This window comes from Lonchura striata, chromosome 10 (genome assembly GCF_046129695.1).
Source record: "Lonchura striata isolate bLonStr1 chromosome 10, bLonStr1.mat, whole genome shotgun sequence".
NCBI classification, from domain to species: domain Eukaryota; kingdom Metazoa; phylum Chordata; class Aves; order Passeriformes; family Estrildidae; genus Lonchura; species Lonchura striata.
Window position 1 is genome coordinate 17,682,739 of NC_134612.1, and position 21,204 is coordinate 17,703,942.

The 21,204-nt window shown below is 50.7% G+C and overlaps 1 protein-coding gene across 4 annotated transcripts; it reads left to right on the forward strand.

Annotated features, from left to right (window-relative positions):
* Positions 1–1,195: 1,195 nt before the first annotated feature.
* On the forward strand, positions 1,196–19,313 carry TFRC (transferrin receptor). 4 transcript variants are annotated; one of them, XM_021536829.2, is made up of 19 exons: positions 1,196–1,396; positions 4,700–4,770; positions 6,686–6,899; positions 7,486–7,705; positions 7,893–8,036; positions 8,769–8,862; positions 9,239–9,361; positions 10,542–10,637; positions 10,782–10,921; positions 11,293–11,462; positions 11,772–11,891; positions 12,484–12,569; positions 12,682–12,745; positions 13,084–13,151; positions 13,504–13,571; positions 13,949–14,030; positions 14,935–15,159; positions 15,612–15,752; positions 16,030–19,313. In XM_021536829.2, the coding sequence occupies exons 2-19, from the start codon at positions 4,738–4,740 to the stop codon at positions 16,270–16,272; spliced, it is 2,331 nt and encodes a 776-aa protein (XP_021392504.1). In that variant the 5' UTR covers positions 1,196–1,396; positions 4,700–4,737; the 3' UTR covers positions 16,273–19,313. The 4 variants fall into 4 exon arrangements, with proteins under 4 accessions (XP_021392504.1, XP_021392503.1, XP_021392505.1 ...); XM_021536828.2 differs by lacking the exon at positions 1,196–1,396 and adding an exon at positions 3,130–3,234; XM_021536830.2 differs by lacking the exon at positions 1,196–1,396 and adding an exon at positions 3,130–3,234 and having other exon boundaries at positions 12,487–12,569.
* Positions 19,314–21,204: the final 1,891 nt, after the last annotated feature.

The following is a 21,204-nucleotide window of genomic DNA, read 5'->3' on the forward strand; positions in this document are numbered from 1 at the left end:
AGATTTCTCAGCTTCCTGGGACCTATAATAGCTGACTGCACCCATGAGGTGCAGCCCATGAGGTGACATGAGAGCACAGACAGCGTATCCCTCAAACCCAGGAAGGCTGGAGCTGGCACTGCCACTGTAAATGGCTGGGATCTAGAGGAAGCAGTTGCCATTCAGGAAGATCAAAATCTTTGTTTTGTCCCCAGATGCCTGTTGCCTCTCTGGCCCTGCACCCTGGGGTGCCTGGAGTGACATATAACCCCTGTTCCATGGAGTGCAAAGCCAATGGGAGTCCTATAACCACCTGCCACCCCACAGACCACTGCATGTCCCACAACCCTTGACCTCAGCCCAACAGCAGATCCAATCTAGCACCACACTCCAGCACTAGGTTCTCAGCTTTTCCATCCTTTCCAGACTGAAGAGCCATGTTATTCGCAGTATTTCTTGCCATAGAACTGTTCAAGTCACCTCACAAGATAAGTTGCTGGAAAACCATCTTTTCACAGAATATTCTGAATTGGAAGGGACCAACAAGGATCACCAAATCCTGCTGCAAAACTGAAGTGAAACCATGTTTTGATCTCATGTTCTCAGCATCCCAGTGGAAGGACACTGGCACATCATGAGATATTGTACAAAAGCATGTGGAGTCATTTGAGTCAAGTCAGAGGACACACGGACACCTCCTGAAAATAGCCAAATAGTTTGGCTTGCCAAACCACAATGATGAGGAACACCCTGATGCTGGGAAGACACATCAGAAAGTCAGCAGTAACCAATCCTACATCCTCTTTCCTCTTCATCTATTTCCCAGTTTTTGCTCTCTGTTCCTCGCAAAGATTTTTGGTTGTGCTGGGCAGCCTGAGCATCTGGGCTTGGCACTGCCAGCAGTACAGGCACCGCTGTGTGAACTGCAGCTGTCCCTGAGACAGGTCACCAAGCACCAGAGCCAGCCAAATCCCAGTCACTTCAAGGTGAAGGGTGCTCCACTGCTCACGGGTACACAACACTGCCTTTGAAGAACCCTCATTTTCAGGTATTCTACCGCCAAAACCAGCTGAGGTGCAAAAACCTCTGAGTTTCTAGAATATCAGCTTTCTTCTCTTTTTCCAGGCACGTGTAGAAACGGGAACTGAGTGCCGAGCACGGCGTGCAGCGATTGAGAGCGGAAAACACCTGCAGCGAGTCCCTGCCAGGGCGGGCCGGGGCTGGCACCTCCCCTGCCATAGCCGGAAGGGAGGCACAGCCAGCCGAGGCCACGGGGAGGGATAAATCCGATTGCCGCCTCCCTTGCCTTGCGACATCGCTCCCGGGAACGTCCAGAGCCCGAGCTCTCCTGCAGGTGTCCCTCCTTTGGCGGCACCTCGGTGTGGAAGCGCTGCCGCGCCTGGCACGCTGTGCACAGGTAAAGGAAGCTGAGGGCTTGGTGGGGGGAGCCCAGGAGGAACATAAAAACAGGGCAGAGCTGTGACTGCTTTCCCCGGGTTGTACTTTCCTGAGCAGCAGGCTGCGTCCAGGCTGTTGTGGTGAGAAACGATCAGAGCGTCCAGCCTGCAGGACTGAGCTAAACTCTTTCTGAACCCTCTTACACCTTGGGCTTCCACCAAGGCACCGGCCAGCACCACGTCCCACGGGTCAGTCACATGCCAAATAACAATAGTTTTCCCTCCCATGACTGGCATCACGACAACTGGTGAGGGATGAATCTAGAGAAGAGAGAGCCTGGCTCAGACCTCCTCTGGCAAACAGAGCTGGCAGCACGTCTTGCCTGAGAGACACTTTACAGACTTGTCTCCAGACATCCGCGCCGAATTTCAGGTCTACTTAATCCCCCTTTTATCAGCGCAGGAATGTATTGCTTTTTACCAAACGTAATCCTCTTTGCAATCATGTGTTCTGCCAAACTACACTTTCTGCTCCCATCCTTCTTTCCTGGGAGAGGATTTGAGGCAATAATCCCGGCCTACTGATTTCTTTTTCTAATGAGCAAGGGACAAATGAACACAGTAGTGCAGAACATGCACACACACGAACCTTGAAGCGTTCTGTAGCTGTGATATGTTTTTGAGGGATGCCCTGAGCTAAAGAATGAGGCTGGAAGCAGTGACTTTCTCTCACAGTGGGCCACAGAGAGCCTGTGTCCTGATGTGGGCTGTCCACACTTCTTGTGTTTAGGGGCTGGAAGACATAATACCTGCCACGCTTCCTGTTCTACAAATAAAATAACAATCTGTGCAGCCCAACACAAAGGAAAGGCACCTCGCGTGTCTCTGCTCATTCAGCTCTAAAAAGGCAGCCCTGAGCATGTGAGACTTGCTGGGACCTGAGGATGCTGAGAGCTTCCCAAGCCAGAGTCTTGTTTGCATCACCCAGGAAGGAAAATATTTTTCCTGTCCTCATCCCTCAAAATGCTGAGAGGACGGGAATGCTGAAGCTGTGACCCGCTCTTTCTTCTGCTGTGGTACAAGCATGCCTTCCCACAAAGATTTGTTAACTTCATCTCCCTGCCCCACTTCCAGCCCTCCCTGTGGGGAAGCTGGGATTTGGTATGCAGCCAGTGAAATACATGCCACTTGGAAGTGGCTCTTTCACCAGACCAAGGGCACCTAAAGGCAATTTAAGCAAGTAGCTTCATTCTTTATAAAAGAAGTAGGTCGTAGTGAGGAGGGGACCTGTAGTGGGAGGTGACTAGTCTCTTCTACCATGCCTGTAGTGAGAGGATTAGAGGAAATGGCCTTTAGCTGAGAGATTCAGATTAGGAATTACAAAATTGTTTCTCACTGTTTCAGGCACTGGAATAGGTTTCTAGAGAGGTGATGGAGTTGTGGCCCCTGGAGTGAGTGCTTATTGTTTTTCACAATTACAGGTACTGGGAATAGGTTTTTAGAGAGGTGATGGAGTCGTGACCCCTGGAGTGCTCAAAAGGTGCTGGGTCACGCGGTTTAGTGGTTGCAGAGGTGATGCTGGGTTGATGGTTGGATTGGATGATCTTGGATTCTGTGCTCCCGTGCATTCCCTGTGCGCAGCGAGGCCGCGTGGGGCACGGAGCAGGCACACGCCCGCTGCTTTGGGCGGGCCGTGCGGGACACGCACCGCAGCGGGAGCGGCCGCAGGGGCAGGAGGCGGAGCTCCGCCCGCTGCCGATAGGCGCTCGGAGCGGCGGGGCGGGCCCGGGCGGCTCCGAGCGGCACTAACGCTACGGGCGCCGCAGCGGAGCCCGGCGCGGCGGTGGAGCTGCTGCTGGTGAGCGGGCGCGGGGCCGCGCAGGCCGGGGAGCGGGAGGGAGGCGCGGGCAGCAGCGGGCGCGGGCGGAGGGAGGCGGCGGAGGGCGGGGAGCGGGAGCGGCGGCGCTGGGCCCTGGCGGCGCTGGGCCCTGGCCCGCATGCGGCGGTGCCCGCGACCTTGGTGGGCTCGGCAGGGCGGCTCGGGCGGACGTGCCCGCGGCCCGCCGCCTATCGCCCACCGCTTATCTGCGTCCGCAGCCGGGCCCTGCTGGCGATACCGGAGCCACCCAGCCCCGCGGCGCGGCTGCTGAAGCGGGCTCGCTTTTCTCTCTCTTTTGCTTCTCTTTCTGAAAGATCGCGGCCTGGCGGGAGGGGCGCGGGGAGGCATGGCGCGGCCGGCCAGCATCCCTGCCAGGTGCGATGCCCGCAGGCCCTTTGTGCCTCCCCGCGGTTTCCCGGGTGTCCTTGCAGCAGCCGCCACATGCTCGGTCCGCCCGTGCCCTGGCGGGAGCCTGCGGCCTCAGGAAAGGCTTCTCAGCTCGGGAAAGGCTTCTCAAATCTGTCGTGGTTTCACCTCCATGTGTTCTTGCCCTGAATAAAAGGTGAAATAAACAATGGCCACTGCTAACCTTTGATCTCCAAATAAAACCTCGCAGAGCTCCCCGGTGTAGAGCTAATCCACGTGCACCTGAAGACCAGAGCCATCTATTAGCAGCAGTGCCTGAGGGCATACTCAGGTTGCTTGCTCCCAACCTCAGCACCTGCCTGGTGCTGTGGCGAGTGATCATTGGTCGCTCACTGAATTGCAAATCTTTTTCAGGAAGAAATGGAGAAGCAAATCAGTTTCAATATACCTTTCAGACATGTTTGCTGCTTACAGAGAACTTACACTTTTAAAAGTTGCTGAAATAATTTTGGAAAGATACTTTTAGTGATTTTCAGAGATTTTTCAAGATATTGCCTTCACAAAGTTGCAGAGAACATAGCTCTGTAGGAAGGATGTTCGTATTAAAAGTGTTTTGTTGGGGTTGGAGTTTGTGCTGCTTTGCCTTATGGCCTTGTGTGACTTCTCTCTTCCAGCTGGACTCCTCCTGTCATTGAGACAGAGCCCAGGATCCTTAGATATCTATAGAGTCCGTGGTGGTAGTTGAGTAAATGCCTCTTGCCAGCACTCCCTAAATGGAGATGTCCCCAACATTAATAAGACCCTTGGCTGAACTTAGCCATTGGAGACTGTGTTCCTCGTTCATATGTCTGTCAGTATGCCCAAAGTTCAGCAAAAAGAGTTGATTGGAGCTTATAATTGCCATGGGAACTTCTAGGTTGCATTCAAGGTTCATGTAGGTTCACTAATGTAGTGACTTACATGAAAGTATGCACAGAAAATCCACGGGCAAGCGCAGTTCACTAGTGGCAGTAACTGACCTCAGGTGTAATGTAGTGGCAGGGGAACAGCCTAACCTTATTGTATTCTGAACTTTCAGGGCTTTGGTGAACTTGGTTTGCATTTGTCCAGAAGGCAATGGATCATGCCAGAGCAGCAATCTCGAACTTGGTAAGACATGGTACCCCAATGCTGTTTGTCTCTTGGTGGACTGACAATACTGGCAGAAGAAAGGTTCAACAACATCTGTGTATGAGATTGTATAAATTTTTTTTTTTATTTTTCCATGTAGTTCGTTATCTGTTTGAACATACATAAGCTGCAGAACTGAGTATAGCTATCTTGTGCAACAGGAGGCAGTTGATGGAACTGTATGAAAGATATTTGATGAGTAGTGAACTATATTATTCAAAAAAATATCACTACTTATGAGTATTGGAGAAGTTGTTTTTGGAGAATCCAAAACAGTGTTAGGTGCTGCTGTGTGGGTGGTTAGCCAAATGTCACTGCAAGTAGCTGTCAAGGAAGTGGCTCAAGCAGTTCAGTGCTGGTGGGTTTGTTGTTAGCTGCTATCGTGGTTTGGGTCTCTGAGGGCTGTTAAGAAAGTGGGGGTGGGCCTTGAATAAAGTTGCAGAAGGAAGTGCTGCTGAGGAAGCCATTCAAATGCCTGCTGGGACAATCAACATGTGTTCTATTGTTACTTGGGAGGTGGGAATTCAAGGGTCCAGCTTTTGAAAGCAACTTGTGCTTGAAATAAATGTGCAGGAACTTGTCTGGCCAAGCAGGCTGGTCCTGGAGAGCTTGGATTGTGAAATGACCCAAGGCTAGGACTTAGAGTGTGGTGGTTTGGTCTCAGAACAAGAATGGAGGGTTGGGGCATGTCCTCTGTGTAAGGACATGCCTCAGGTGTGAGGGAAGCCAAGCTGTGGAGCAGCTGAGCAGGGAGAGTGTTAAGACAGACTGCAGTTGCCCTTTCTGAATATCAGCAGGCAGCCATTTCATTTTGGGTCAGAGTGGAACTGCAGGTCCTGAAATGACATTGGTTTCTTTTGCCCAAGCAAGCAGATATGTGGTGTCTTCACTTCCAACTCTGACATATAGTTTGAGGATGAGCTGCTGATGTTGTAACAGGGCTTGGGTGCTTGTTACCAGCTGCTTCTCCTGTACAGAGGAGAGTGCTGCTCCCAAATCTATTCCTTTGGCCTTTTTGCCAGTCTCACTCCACTCCCCAGCACAACCATGGCTGCCGGCAATTTCAGCATCTCTAATGGAAGCAGAGTGGATCTGCCAGTGCCTGGCTATGCCTGGAATTGAGTTAATCTGAGCAGCTGCCTTGTGCATGGGCTGCTGTTCTGTGGGGGGCTGGGCTGTGCCTTGCACCTGTTACAGAAGAGTGAGCTCCAGCTTGGAAGCTCTGCTTGGGCACTGGTGAAAACCTGTCAAACAGTGCCAGTTGTTGGTGGCTGCAAGTGGTGTAGCCTCAGCTTTCATGTCAGCTGAAGTAGCATAATGCCCAAGGGCCATCTCTCTTCAGCTGCTTTGTAATACTACCATATGTGTAATAGTGTAATTTAAGGGTAGCCATAGGGCAGATTATTACAAAATTATCCAGGTGCTGGATGAGAGTATTTACATCAAAGTGAATGTGGCTCAAAGGCCATGGACGGTTGCGTTCCGTTTCCTCTGTGTTCATCAAAGTGTACATTGTACACATTCAAGTCTGATCTGTGCTCTGCTGATTAAAACCAGGAGTTTCTGCCTGAATCAGTCTCAGCCATGGGGGTCATGTGGGAAATGCCACTGGCTGTTTCATATCTGTAAGACTCCAGGCTAGACTCTGATCAGTGTGGCTCCAAACTTGTGCAGGATAAATGGAATCTAAACGGTCTCTGGAGACCCTGAGTGGTTCTGAGTCTTAACTGTATTTAAAGCATCCATCTTGACTTACTGACAGCCCAAACACTCGCTGCTCTGGAGCAGCTGGAGATGGACCAGCAGTGTTTGGGTTGGAGCAGAGGTGCAGCTGACTGCAAGGACTGCAGGCTGGTGTAGCCAATTCTTCCATCTCCTGACTGCCTTTCCACAGTTTAGTGGCGAGCCAACATCATACACACGCTTCAGCATTGCCCGGCAAACGGATGGAGACAACAGCCACGTGGAGATGAACCTGGCTGCTGATGAGGAGGAAGGAGGGGAAATTGGGAGACCAGAGCACCTGCATGCCAGCATGCCTCCTCCACGGAGGAATGGCAAGAACCTCTGCTTCGTAATCATGGCAGCTGTCCTCCTCCTTTTGATTGGTAAGGAAGGGTGGGAGGCAACTGCATGAAGTGGGCTCCAGTATTGAATGTAATTTGAGGTTGTTAAATTTGAATCTCTGTTGTTTTGGGAGATAATTCAACAACTGGGATCTAGGCCACAGCCTCTTGTTGCTAAGTGTGTCTAGATCAGACTTATGGTACAGCACCAGCACAAAGAATTGTGGAGTCTGTGGAGAATTGTGACTTAGCTGAAGGGAAGACTGGTCCATGTCGAAGTTTTGGTTTTCCCTCCATTAACTCTTAATACTTCTGTAGAGATATGGATCAACAGATCAGTAGAGTCTTTGGTATTTGTCTCTTAAGGTTTTAACAATGCCATTGGTCTAAAGTGAGCATTTTCCTTCCTAAGTGGTGCTGGAGGGACACTGCCAAGTGCAAGATCAGATTTACAGTGCCCCTTAAAACATGCCAACTCAGGCAAAATGTCAGGCTGTGTATTTGTCTGTCCTTGAGTAAGCCAGCTCATCAAAAATGGTGAGAGCAGAGATGTATCTCAACTCTGAAGCTGTGTGGTGGGGTTCAGTCATCTTTCTGCAGCACAAAGAAATACCTTTTCTGTCCACAGGGTTTCTGATTGGCTATTTGAGTTATCGTGGACGAATGCAGAGGGTTAATAGGTGTCTGGATGGAAGTGGCAACTGCGAGATGACTCCTACTGCATCCTACTACTCAGATGATGGAACGGAGGAAGAAGAGGCTTCCGAACCACGGATCTTATACTGGCCTGATTACAGAAAAATGTTGTCATCTAAACTGTCAGTTTCAAGTCTTGAGGCCAACCTGAGGTAACCGTTCCAGAAAGTTTATCTAGAGCTTTGGGAGAGGCACAGCCTGTGAGCGGACCTTGGACTCACTTGGAAAATAAGGGCTTATGTAAGGTGGTGTGTTTTAAACTCTGGCTTAAATGGCTTTGCGGGCTGCAGAGCAGCCTGGTGCTGTAGCCTAAGCTATATGTATATCTGTTACCTCCAGGCAAAGAGAAGGTAAGAATTCTTTTGAAGCTGGCAAGGTTGAAGATGAGAGTACTGCCAGCCACATTCATGAGCAGTTCACCAGCTTCCGCTTGGATGACGTGTGGAACGATGAGCACTACGTTAGGCTGCAGGATAAAGGCAGGTACGTTAAAGAAGAGATGCACATCTCGTCCATATAGCATGGATATCTGTAGTCTTGAGCAAATGTGTGATTTCTGCTTAAAATGATGTGAAAATTGTGAGCCATTTACCACTCTGCAAACAAACTTCAGTCTAGCCAAGCAATAACTGCTCTTGCCTCCTCTCAGGCTTTCTAAATCCAGACAGTCTGGAAGCAGCACTCTGGATGTTTTCCTGAGGCAGCTGTTTCCTCCAAGTATGCTTAGGAAGTGGAGAGAAAACAAACTTGAGTGAAAACTCAGCTGAAAGGCAGATTCCCTGTGTCTAAAACTGCTGGCACAGGTGACTCTGTCTTGTCACCCAGAAAGGGCTGTGCACCTGGCAGTGGCTCCTCCAGTAGCTCAGGACGGTGTCAACAGGCGTTGTGTTGTCTTGACAGCTCACTCCCTCATCTTTTACTTGCCCCTTTTTGTCAGGGGAAATGAGTTTGCCTAGCTTCTTTTAGGAGGCAACTGAGACTGGGAAGCAGATATTATTTCTGCTACTTCTCTTAGAAATCAGCCTTCATTAATGTCTTTGACCAGCTCCAGAGATTTTTGCATGGAATACTGGGATGAGGTTGCCTGTTTGCAGCTCCATTGACATGATCAGAATTGTTAGAGCACAGACTGAATACAGGCACAATACTGACTGAAATACTGAGCTAATTAAATTCTTGTGTGAAAGAGTATAACACTGTCTCTACATTTAACAGTAGCCAGAACCAAGTGTTCATTGTAGAAGATGCTCAAAAAGAGTTGGAGAGTCCTGATGCATATGTGGCATACAGCAAGAGCGGCACAGTTACTGTAAGTGACGCCAGAAGAATCCTGGGAATGTGTCTGTACACTTAAAAAATAAGTCCCTTTAAGATAGGGAGTGTATAAAGCCCTCCCCAGTTAAGAGAGCTGGGTGGGGTGGTCAGAGTCAGGAGAGAGGAATGGGCCCACATAGTATTCTTACTGCAGCAAGATGCAGGAATAACTTTAAACTTCCCTGCTGGAATCCAGACGGGAACCTTGGCAGAAGTGCTGCTCCAGCAGGTGTCTTGCACTGGATCAGTTTACATTGCTGAGCTGAAGCTCCCTACTGTTAAGAGGAGTCAGTGTTCCAGTGACTCTAGGCTATTTCAGGTCTTTTACTGACTTAAGACTGCTGCATTCATAACCAGCGTTTCTATTGCAGGGCAAACCCATCTATGTGAACTATGGACGGAAAGAAGATTTTCAGAAGATACGAAATATGCATGTTTCAATGAATGGAGCTATAATCATCTTCAGAGCTGGAAAAATAACCCTTGCTGAGAAGGTAGGCAGTGTCTGCCCCAAAGCCTGGCTAGACTTGGCAACAGGAAGCCATGCTTCCTTCTCATTGAGGTGCAGAGGTATGTCTCTTTTAGGTCTGTAGAACTCATGTATGTAGGATTGTTCTGCAGGCCTGGTCTTGCTTGTTTGCACTAAAGCTCCACGTGCAGGTCTGGACACTGAGGCTGAGCAGGGCTTGTTACTGTTCATGGTGCAATTCTTCTTGGCCTCAGGCAGTTCACTGGAACAACCAGGCCTCTGGAGTGGTGGGGCTGGGAGGCAGCCTGGGAGCAGAGCTGGGTAATATCACTAGAAACAGCCATAAGGCTGCTAGAAGCACGACGGCCTTGCCTTCAGAACACCTCTTGCTGCTGTAGCCAGATAATTTAAAAGCTTGGCTGCAGTGTGTCACTTGAGCCCTTGCTGACTGTTCCTTGGACCATGTAGCAGTGCTGGAACTGTGTCCAGCTGGTGGCCATGCTGCTGTAGTGTTCCCTCTGTAGAGAACAGAACCAAATAGCTAAGCAGGCTAAAGGATCCAAGTGTTTCTGTGTGCAAGCCTGTTCCATATCTGACCCAGAGCTGCCCATCAGATGGGTGTTCCTGGGAGGGCTGGGGCACAGGACCCTTTGCAGTTGGATTCAGCCTTGTCTGGAGGCATCTGAGACAGGCAAGGCTAGAAAGTGCTTCCAAAAAATGTGGTCACTGGTTCTGTAATCCCACTTTCCAAACTGGTGTCTAGTTATAAAAGAGTGTTTGTACTAGTGCTGGGTTGTAGGTGTGTTAAAATGCTGACTAGTCCACTCTGCCACCATTTTCCGTTTGAAGATGAGCCCCTAGTGGCTGCTTGTTTTGAGACTAACCTCATCTTGGGAAAACAGATGGAGCATAATCAAAATTAAATAATACTAAATTATAAGCTGCTCCAAGGAGCAAATATGAGCTGAAAGAATCATAGACTGAGACACTGCGGTGTGTCCTAACTGTTCCAAAGGATGTTAGACACAGCTTGCCTGCAGCAGGGCTGAGCTGCTAGGATTCAGCTGCCTTGTGGATCTGTCAGGTAGCTGTTAAAAGACTTGGGCACTGAGAGGCACAGCCCTTCACACCATTGCTCCGTGTTCTTGCCTGGACTGCCCTTGCTTGCAGTGCAGATGTGCACTTAATGTTTCTCTTTGCTGCAGGTTGCAAATGCCAGAAAGGAAGGAGCAGTTGGTGCCCTGATGTACCTGGGCCCCTCAAAAGGCAAGAAGGCAGATTCATCTGCCCCCTTTGGACATGTGAGTGTGCAAGTGGTTCCCCTGTTTCTTCTTGAGAACCTTTCTGGCTGGCGGCTGCAGCCTGGGGCAGTCCAGCAGTGCCCTTGTGTAGATGAAAACTGCTGGACTCTGATGAGACTTGAGGACTCTTCTTGCTTTTCACAGGCCCACCTTGGAACTGGAGACCCTTTCACACCAGGCTTCCCTTCTTTCAACCATACCCAGTTCCCACCAGTGGAATCTTCTGGACTACCTCAAATTCCTGTTCAAACTATCTCTAGAGAAGCAGCAACCAGACTGTTTGGGTAAGTGTTTCTGCTGTATTGCAGGCTGAGGTTCTGTGGCCTCTTGCCAGGAGTGAGGATGGTGTGAGGTGCTGTGAGAAGGAGCTCTCTGCTCTGTGTGGCACGGACTATGTTCTGGAACTGGCTGGCGAAGAGTCATTTGTGCCCATGTCTCATGTCTTAAAGATTGAACTTAATCTAGTGTTGGGATTCCTCTTGGTCTCTGTATTCTACCCCTCCTTGCATAATTAGTGGTACAGAACTGCAAAGTCTCTCCGAGACAGGCTCTGAACAAGGTTGCACCTGCAGTTGCAGGTGTGCATTTTTCACACAATAGCTTAAAGAGGTCAGAGCTGAATAATGAGTTCAAATGATCTTCCTTTTTCTCTCAGAAAAATGGATGGAGAAAAATGCCTTGAGGATTGGACAGCTGATATCATGGGATGTAAGGTGACAGTGAGCAACAACAGCAACATGACAGTGAAACTGACTGTGAACAACGTTATGGTGGATAGGAAGATTCTGAACATCTTCGGTGTTATCAAGGGCTTTGAAGAACCAGGTAACAGCAGCTGCATTGTAGCTTAGTCTTGAGGGGAACCCTTCCTCTTCTGTGATCACTGGAATGGGACAGCTGCTCCCAGACAGATGACAGATTTTTCTCAGCAGAACCAAGGCCCTCCCCTGAGCATCAAAGAGAAATCTGAACTGTGCTGCCAGGGAAAGGCTAATGAAAGCACTCAGTGAGCCAGATTCAGGGATCAGACTGCAGACTCTCTTCCTAGTACAGAAGCTGAAAGCTGCTCTTCTCATAAGTGGTATTTGCAATCTGAAGCTTGCAGCTCAGGTCTTGATCTTGTCTCCTTTACAGATCGGTACGTTGTGCTCGGAGCCCAGAGAGATTCCTGGGGGCCAGGAGCAGCCAAGGCTGGAGTTGGCACTGCCATCTTGTTGGAACTTGCCCGTGTGATCTCAGACATGGTGAAAAATGGTAAATATTTGTGAACAAAAGCACGAGGGTGGGAGGTGATGCAGGTCTAGCTCTCTTTGTGTTAACACTGGAGAGCCCAGTTGCAAAGCAGACCTTTAGAAGGTGTAGGGAATTTGACAACGCTCCCTGAGAAGCTGTTACTTCTCCAATACAACTTGTCTGCAATGAACATTCACTTCCAAGGGACTGCCTGCCTGGATCTGGTATGGCTCAATTACCAGTGTGTCCTTGGATAACACAGGACACAAACCTTAAACTGGAGCTGTCTGCTGGACAGCCAGGCCCAAAGTGGGAAAACTCTGAAGTGTGGGAGCAGTGGGGACTGCATGGTGGCAGATAGTGTGAGCACACTTGTCTCCAGGGTTAATTTTGGGCTCAGGCAGCTAAACAAAACAGAGTGGAAATGCAGACAGCATTGTTCTGCTGCGCAGTTCTGCAGGGTGTGGGGGCAGGGTACAGTGTCCATGCAGTGTGCACATTGCTCTGCAGCAGCGCTGTCTGAGGAGCAGGCAATTCATCATCCCAGGCCCGCAGTGCTCATCTGCATCTCCATGGGGAAAGGGCAGACCTCTCAGCCTCTCTCTCTTTACAGAAGACTACAAACCACGGCGCAGCATTATCTTCGCTAGCTGGAGTGCGGGAGAGTACGGAGCTGTGGGTGCTACCGAGTGGCTGGAGGTATTGATGATTTAATAGAGTTCTGCAGGACGGCTCTGCAGTTGTTCTGTGGATTAAACATCCTGGTGTTGGACTGCTACTGCTCATTATTAAAATACTTGTTTTGTTCTAGGGGTACTCCACCACACTGCATGCCAAAGCCTTCACTTACATCAACTTGGACACTGCAGTCCTGGGTAACCTGCTACTCTTTCAAGTACTTCTTTAAATTGGGTGGGACCAGAATAGCTTGAACAGACATCCTTTAACCTCTAGGAATGGGGGCTGTGCCAAGAGGTGTCTGGTGGGTGTTTGGCTGAAGATTGACATGACTCCATTTATACTCCTGCTGTCAATTGAAGCTGGGAGGCTGGTACAGCCTAAGCCATGAGGAGTCAACCCTGCTAAATCCCAGTTGACTGTCCTGTGTCTGTCGAAGGTCCTTTGGCAACTGTAGCTATAGATCAGGGGTGAGCTGCTCTAGCAGTAGTGGTTGATTGTGCCAGTATGTTGAGTACCCTTTCATTTTCTGCAGGCTCCAGAGACGTGAAGATTTCTGCTAGCCCATTGCTGTACTCATTGCTAGAGGCAACCATGAAGAGGGTGAGTTAAAGGGTATTGATCTGATCAAGGTGACTGTGGTTTTAAGGAGGAACTGAAAGCAGACAGAGCTGTGCTGGGTCACTTTGCCCACTTGACAGGAGAAAGACCCACTTAGAAGGAAAACCTGGGATTCTGAAGGGGCCCTGTCTGGCATCAGCTGGGCTCTGGGAATTGCAGTTCACGCATACAGAATCTAAAATCAGTAAATGCAACAGTTCATTGGCAAATGTGTGGAGAAAGGTCAGGGGAGCACACCTGACTCTGGCATCTGCACAGCAGTGTAAGCTCCAGGATGGAGCTGGAAGCCCAAGCAGAGGTGAGAATAAGTGCAGTGACTGTCATCTCTGTGCAGGTAAAGGACCCCACAAATAATTCAGGATACCTGTATGACAAAGCTGGCTCTGACTGGATAAAGAAAGTGTAAGTATTGTCATCTATCTTTTTGGGAGAGCAGATCTCCATAAAGGAGCAAACAATATGGATTCTGCTGGAGTGTCATACTGCTGTCTGGGGTGGGCTCTACCTTCTGACGTGGGGTCAGGCAAGTGTGAACAGTACAGCACTAACTGTGCTGCCCCAAGCTGGCTGAGGCAGCCCAGACACCTTCCTGCAGGACAGGAACAGCCTCATACCAAGTCCAGTGGCAGGGAATGGACAAGTAGGACCAGGGATTTGCTTGGGACTCCTTCAGTCTTGTCCAGAGTTCTGTTGGTTCAGAGCTTCAATTGTAGAGCTTGTAGCTTTTCTCCTGGGGTGCCCAAGCCAGTTGGTAACTACTCAGTGCTTATTTTCTGCAGCGTTCCCCTTGATCTGGATAATGCAGCATTCCCTTTTCTGGCCTACTCAGGAATCCCAGTGGTTTCCTTTGGTTTCTACAATGTAAGTAATGTGTGCTTGCCTAGTGTGCTCATTCCATGCAGAGTGCTGTAAGGATATCTGCTCTCCAGGATGGGCAAAAGGTGCTGTCCAAGTTCAATGTCCTTGCAAGAGCCTCTCAGAGGGAGGAGGTGCAGCCTCTGAACCTGGTGGCTGTGGCAGCACTTGATGTCAAGACTGATCCTGGGATAAGGCTGGCTTACATCTCTGTTCCAAAGTACTGAATACTTGCAGGTTTTTGGGGAGAGGGGTCACTTGCTTTTCTGGAGGCTCAGATGTCAATGAATCAGAAGCTAAAAGCAATAGAAAGATGTCAGGCTGTGGCTGGACAGTGACAGACTGTTCTACAGCCTGCTGGCCAGCAAGCAGAGTGTGTTGTGGGAGCAATATTACTGCCCTGAGCAAGTACTTAACTCAGACTGTTCTCCAGTCTGCTGGTACAGCCCAGCACCCTGCCCTCTTACTGCAGGTGTGCAGCTGGGAGCCTTAGTGGTAGCAGCTCCCTCTCTTAGGAATGCTTGGGATTTGTTAGTGTCAGACTTGTTTCACAAAAAACCCTGAGTTACCCTAGCAGGAAGGGTTGGAGGGTGCTGCAAGCACATAGCAGACTGGGTGGTGAGATTTGTCCACCTGCACTTCTGCAATGAACTCTGAGGGATAAAGGTCTGTATGTCTTCAGGTTTAAATAACAAGCAGAACATCCTGCTGGTAACTGGAAGCTGTCAGGGATGAGATAAGATCTCCATTCCCTTCCCAGTCCTTTGGAGTTTTGCCACTTGAGTCTTTGCTCCTTAGCAGCACAGGGAGATGGGATGTGGTGGAGGTAACAAGTAACTTTTGGTGGGGGATGAGAAAAGTCTAACTGGAAAAAGTTTCTTGGCTAGCTTCAGTACCTTTTTTCTTGCAGGAAGGTGATGAGTATGCCTTTTTGGGCACTACTGAGGACACTTTGGCTAACCTGAAAGAGAAGACTGACAAGTTGTACCCTCTCATGTATGCTGCTGCAGAAGTTGCTGGACAAATAGCTCTCAGGCTGACCCATGACCATGAGCTCTTCCTGGATTTTGATAGATACAGTGATGAATTGCTGTCATTCCAGGAGAAGCTTTGGCACTTCAATGCCAATGTGAAGGTTAGAAGGACTCAGAGTTCACCAAATCCCTGATGATTATGGGGCCATGTGCTAATAAGGCCCTGCTGGATACAGCAGGATGGACACCTTTCCCCTTTAGACAGAAAAGGGTAGCAAAGTGTGACCAGAATCCATGCTCCTTATGGAGCAGTGCAGGCAGAGTAGCTGTGGCAGACAGATTTAGCTAATCTAGATGTCATGAGCTCTTGAGGAAATGGATGTGAACAGTTTCTTCTCTGGTTATCATTCACAGCATAGTGTAGCTTTCCATCTCATTTGCACCTTTGCTGAAAATCTAGAAGTGTGGTTAGGGAGTGACCTCAGAAGAGCCTGCCAGGAACTTGTTCTGCTACTTGGCTAAACTGCCAGAAAAAAAAAACCCCAACACTTTCTTTTGGTAAGAGAGCAGCAAAAGAAGAAAATCAGGTTTGCTAACAGCTCCTCCCTTGCAGGAACTGGGCCTGACCTTGAACTGGCTGTATTTTGCCCGTGGAGACTTCCAGCGAGCTGCAGATACACTGAGAAGAGACATCGAAAACAGTGACAGGGAAAACAGGATTGTCCGCAGAGCCCTGAATGACAGGATGATGAAGGTGGGTATCCTCAACTGGTTTTTCTTCCTTCACAAAGGAAGAGAGTCTTGGCTGGGATGGGCCTTTCCCTAAGGGGCCATGGGCACTGTGCAGAATGATGTCTCTTCCACTTGCTTAGTGGCAACATAATGGCTTACTCATGAGAGAGGGTCTGGCCCTTGCAGAGCTGCTGTGGGAAAGGGCTGGGGATCAGGGGTTGGCAGCTTGTGTTGGGGCAGATCAGGAAAGAAAAACTTGGGAGGTGAAAGTATAACCCTGTATTTGCATCTCTACTCAGGTGGAATACGACTTCCTCTCTCCATACCTCTCACCAAAAGATGCTCCTTTCCGCCACATCTTCTTCGGCAGAGGCAGCCACACCCTGCAGAGTCTGCTGGAGAACCTGGAGCAGCTGACAGTCAACAAGACCAGCGTGGATGTGAATGAGCTGAAAGAGCAGCTGGCCCTGGCCACCTGGACCATTAAAGGGGCTGCCAATGCTTTAGTGGGCGATATCTGGAATACAGACAACGAAATCTAGACACTGCAAACACCTGGACTGTCCGTCTAAGGTACAGGAGAGCTCTGTGCTCTCTCAGGGAGCACAGCTTCCTTCCTGGCCCCAGTCCCAGCAAAGGGCCTTGCTGTGTAGATCTAGTTCCACCTGTAGCAACACACACAAACTCCCTGTACCTCAGATTAGGCATTGGCATGATTTTTAAATGGCAGCTTCTTGCAGATTTCCAGTACCTTATTTATCATAAAACCTAACCAAACCCCCTGAAACTTAAGTGAAACCCACTCCCTAACATGGTATTACTTTCCTGTAGATATTCTGGCAACAAAATGTTTTTGACCAAAGTTGAGCATAAAATTTATATCTTATCTTGGAGGCAGTTTTAAAGCAATACTAAGATTACCATGAAGTCTCCTCTGACCAGGCTCCCACCTAACCACAGTCCAAACCAGTCATGTACAGCTGCTCCAGTGTACTTCAAAACTAAGAGCTCAGGTGTTTCCTGAACTGGTACCTTGAGTGGGGAGGTACCTCATCTATTCAAGCTTTTAATTGTTGGCCACCTAAACCTAGTGACAAAACAGAATGGATTCATCTGAACATTTGTAACAAGGATCCCTTCTCTGGCAGGAAGCTGCAGAAAGCTGCAGTTCAAAAATTAAACAATGTAGTAATAGCCCACAAGTGCTGGATTATCAGCAAGCTCTCAAGTGCCCGCCTGCCTTTACTCAGTAGCAGGGCTCCAGTGACATCTTGGAGGCTTGCTTCTGCCAAGGCAGGTATCAATTCCCAGGGAAAATGACCCAAAGATTATCCAATGTCCCCTTGATATCCTCAGCTGGCACCTCAGCAAGTCCTGCAGCATTGAGAAATTACTTTAGGCTGGCACTTCAGACCTTGCTGCTCAGGGGCCTTGTGTGAAATCAAGTCTCTTGGCCAAACTCTGTTTGACTGATGTCATTTTGCAGGTTGGCTCTTGTTTGGCACTGAGATATTTATTTCTTTATTTATTTATCAGTGACAGTGTTCACTATAAATGGTGTGTTTTTTTTATAGAAGATAATTATCGGAAGCAGTGCCTTCCATAATTATGACAGTTATACTGTCGTTTTTGAATAAAGCAGCATCTGCTATTACAATCAAACATGATACTGGAACTTTGCATTTAAAATAATCAAAACAAGACCCTCAAAAAGTTTTGGAAAACTAGCAATTAAGCTTTCTGTGGCAAAAACACCCCTCTAGAAGAAACTTGAAGGTGCAAACCTGGTAGTGAGTCTCCAGGTTGTGCTCCAAAGTAATTCTTGAAATGCTGAAAACCTGGGTGGAAATTCCAATACTAGAAATGTGTCTTCCTTGCAGGGTCTGTGCCCCTCTGTGGGTTTCAGACTTCTTCCTGCTCCCCTTTCTGGATGCTGTGTGCTCTCACAGGGAGCACAGCTTCCTTCCTGGCCCTGGCCCAGCAGAGAGCCTTGCCACAGATGGAACTAAGGCCAGCCCTAGTTCCACCTGTGGCAACACACAGAAACTCCTTCTACATCAGATTAGACATTGGCACGATTTTTAAATGGCAGCTTCCTGCAAACTTCCAGTACCTTATGTATCATGAAACCTAACTGACATTATCGGGGGCAGTGTCTCCCATAATGTGTAAAGAACAAGGTAGTTTTTGCCTACCACAGTGTTATATCGGAGGCAGTGACCTCCATATGTTGCACTATGGGTGTACGTAATTATCGGGGACAGTGTTTCCCATAATTGTTCTATGCTTATCACGCAATGTCATCTGCGAAGCTTGATGGTTAGTATCTAACATGGATTAATTTCCTGCAGTCCTATTTTTTCACTCTCCTGTGGTGATGCAGATACAATCTTCAGTCTGTTATGTACATCCTTAGACACTTCCTTCTCCATAGGCTGAACTGTTTGATAGAGCTGTGCTGTCTTGAACTGGCTTCCTGCCTTCAGTCACGAGAGTAGTGCTTGAGTGTTTAGTGGAAACTAGGCTAGTTAGACTGTGTGCTCTGTGGTGTTGTAAACTTACTTCAAATCAGTTACAAAGACCTGAGGAATTAAAGGTGAATGTAGGGCTTGGGGCTGACAGCTGTCTGCAGGGCTCTGGTCACTGCTCTGGATGGGTGCATGTAACACCTTGAGAGGCTGGCCTGCCGTGACACCAGGAGGGTGCTGGTGTGTATGCATGGGCTGCTCACTCTCCAGTTCTGGCTGGAAATTCCAGTCTTGCCCCCTTGGGTGTTGAATGGAGGGAGGAAAGTCAGTGTCAGCTTTCTAATGGTGCCACTCTGCTGTGTGACCTGAAGCTGAGCACTGCTGCTGTGTGACACCTGCTGAACTGTGCTGCCTGTTCCCAGGGGCTGTTGGCAGTTTGATCTGGCATTTAAACCTAACCTGCAGCTTAGTTTTAACCTAAACTCTGCAGTTTGATCTGGCATTTAAACCTAACCTGAGCGAGTGACCTGAGCCCCAGCAATAGTCCTTGAGGGAAAGAACACTGTTCCAGCTGGAGCTCTGCAAGGAAAGGGCAGGGACTGGCCCCCAGCCTGGTTACTGAGCTCAGTGCTCACCAGCTTGGAGGGCTGGATTTTCATCGGTCTCTAGAAACCTGATGCCCAGGCTTGTGCAACTTGTTCTTCCTTAACTTCTCTTGACTCTCTAACTTCCTACAGCCCTCTCTGTGTTAGTGTTTTCTCTCACATTCTAGTTTCTAGTGACATTTCTCTGGATGGCATCTAAGAACTGCTGTCTGGGAGTTCTCACTGTTGTTTGCATGCATCTTGATGTCAAACTTAATCTTGTGCTTTATAGCCAGCAGAGAGAGACAAAAGACAAAGCTTATCTCCTGGCTAGGCAGCACAGCCGTAACTACTGGGATGTTGGGATGCCTTGCTCAGTGCTGGCATCTGACTGCTGTGGGGTGCTGAACTGTTTCTGGATTTACTTGCTGTTTGTTTGAATAAAGTATTTTTGAAGCTTGAACACTCAGCTTCTTTTGTGGGGTTCTGGATTACCTGCTGTCTGCTTTAATAAAGATGTTGAAGCTTGAATGCTCACCTTCTCTTGTGACTTCTTGCAAAGCCATGATGCTGTTGTGGCATTGTGGCCATGAGTGAGCTTGGGCAGCTGGAGGGAGGCTGTCATCCTGTTCCATCAGGGCTGCGATGTGGCAGCTCCAGTATCACTCAGTTGATGTGCAGCAGCAAATCTGAACTTCACAGTGCTGCTCAGCTGAGTCCTGTCTTATCACAAACTGCAGTAAGGACTCTGGTAATGAGGTGGAGGAGCACAACTGTATGTAAGCCCCCAGACCTCCTCCCCTCCTTTCATGTCCTACTTCTTGCCTCTCCATGACAGCATTGACTCTGAAAAGCCTGAGATGTATGGGTGAATGACGGGAGAAGGATGAAATGTCAGGTTTCCCCCTGGCTGTGGCCTTGCAGGTCTCTGCTGTTGAGAAGGTGGCTGGAGGGGCCTGTGGGTGGCTGTGTTCCAGCAAGCCAGTGCTTGCTTCTACCTTGTCCCTGCCCCTCGTCATCCTGGAGGTCCCGTGGGCCAAGGTAGAGATGCATGTGTGGATACTGCTTAGAGCCCGGGACAGCTCTGGGAGGGCAGGAGCTGCCCCCTCAGCTCCGGAGGACTGCTCAGGTGAGACCGTACAGGTTTGGGGCTCTGCATTTAAATAAGTTCAATTTCTCTGTGCTGTCCTCCCGCTTCCCTCATGCCGGTCTCACCTTCTGCTTCACAAGCACCACATCCCTAGACGTTGCGCTATTTGGATGAGCGGCAGCTTCTCCAGGATCCCAGCTCGCGCTCTATGGGCTGTCCCGGCATAGCTCTGGTCCCTCCTCTTCCCCCGGGGATGATTTACTTGTTGGAAGGACGTCGTTTCCCGCAGCTCCTGCCTGCGCCTGGCAGAGCTCTCTCGCTGCGGTAACTCTGCAAAGTGTCCTGAGAGGCCGGGCCGGGGCTGCGGAAGCGCTGCTGCGGCCGGGCAGCGCCAGCCCCGCCGGGGCAGAGGGAAGGGGGAACAGCCCCTTCCGACTCACCTGGGAGCAGGGATTTTGGCAGCGCAGGGCAGCTCGCGTCCCCGGTGCAGCGGATCGGTCCCGGGGCCTGGCGCTGCTCCGCGGTGAGTCTGTCCGGGCGCCCATGCCCGTGCTCACCCATCCATCCATCCGCTTGTCCGTCTGTCCGTCCTCACCCCCGCCGTTACGTAAAGCGGCGGGGCGGCGCCTTTAAGAGCGGGGCCGGGGGCGGGTCGGGGGCCGTCCGGGCTCGCGGCGGCGGCGGCGGGAGCCGGCGGGGGCGCAGGAGGGGAGGAAGGGGTGGCGGAGCCGGAGCTCCGGGGGTGCGGCGCGGGGGGGCTTCCCCAGCGTGCGGGGCCGGGGTGGGGCCCGCACCGCGTGCACCATCCGGGGGCAGGGGGCGAGCGGGGCGCCGGGGGTGCCGGAGGGCGGGGGGCTGAGCCCGGCGGTGCCGGAGGGCGGCGGGGTGGCCCCGGGGGTGCAGGAGCAGGGCGGCTTCACTCGCAGCGTGCAGGAGGCGGGGCTGGGGGCGCTGCCCCGCGGCCAGGAGCTGGTGGCCGGCGGCAGGGAAGCGAGGGGCGGCGGGGGGCCGGACCGCTGGCACTGGGTGCCGCTGGGCGAGAAGACGAGCCTGCAGGAGTGGGGCGAGCGGCCCGGGCCCGTCACCGCCCTCGGCAGCCCCAAGGCGGGCGCGGAGCCGCGGCGGCCCCGGGAGCGGGGGGCGGCGCGGGCGCGGCGGCGGGCGCGGGGCGCGGAGGAGGCGGCGGCGGGCGGCAGCCCCGGGGCGCGGCGGGCGCGGGGCGCGGTGCGAGGGGTGCAGGAGCTCGGCCCCAAGGTCCGGCAGGAGCAGGGCCTGGCCCGGCGGGCGCAGCAGGAGCGCGGCGGGGGCCGGCGGGACGCGGCGAGCCCCCCG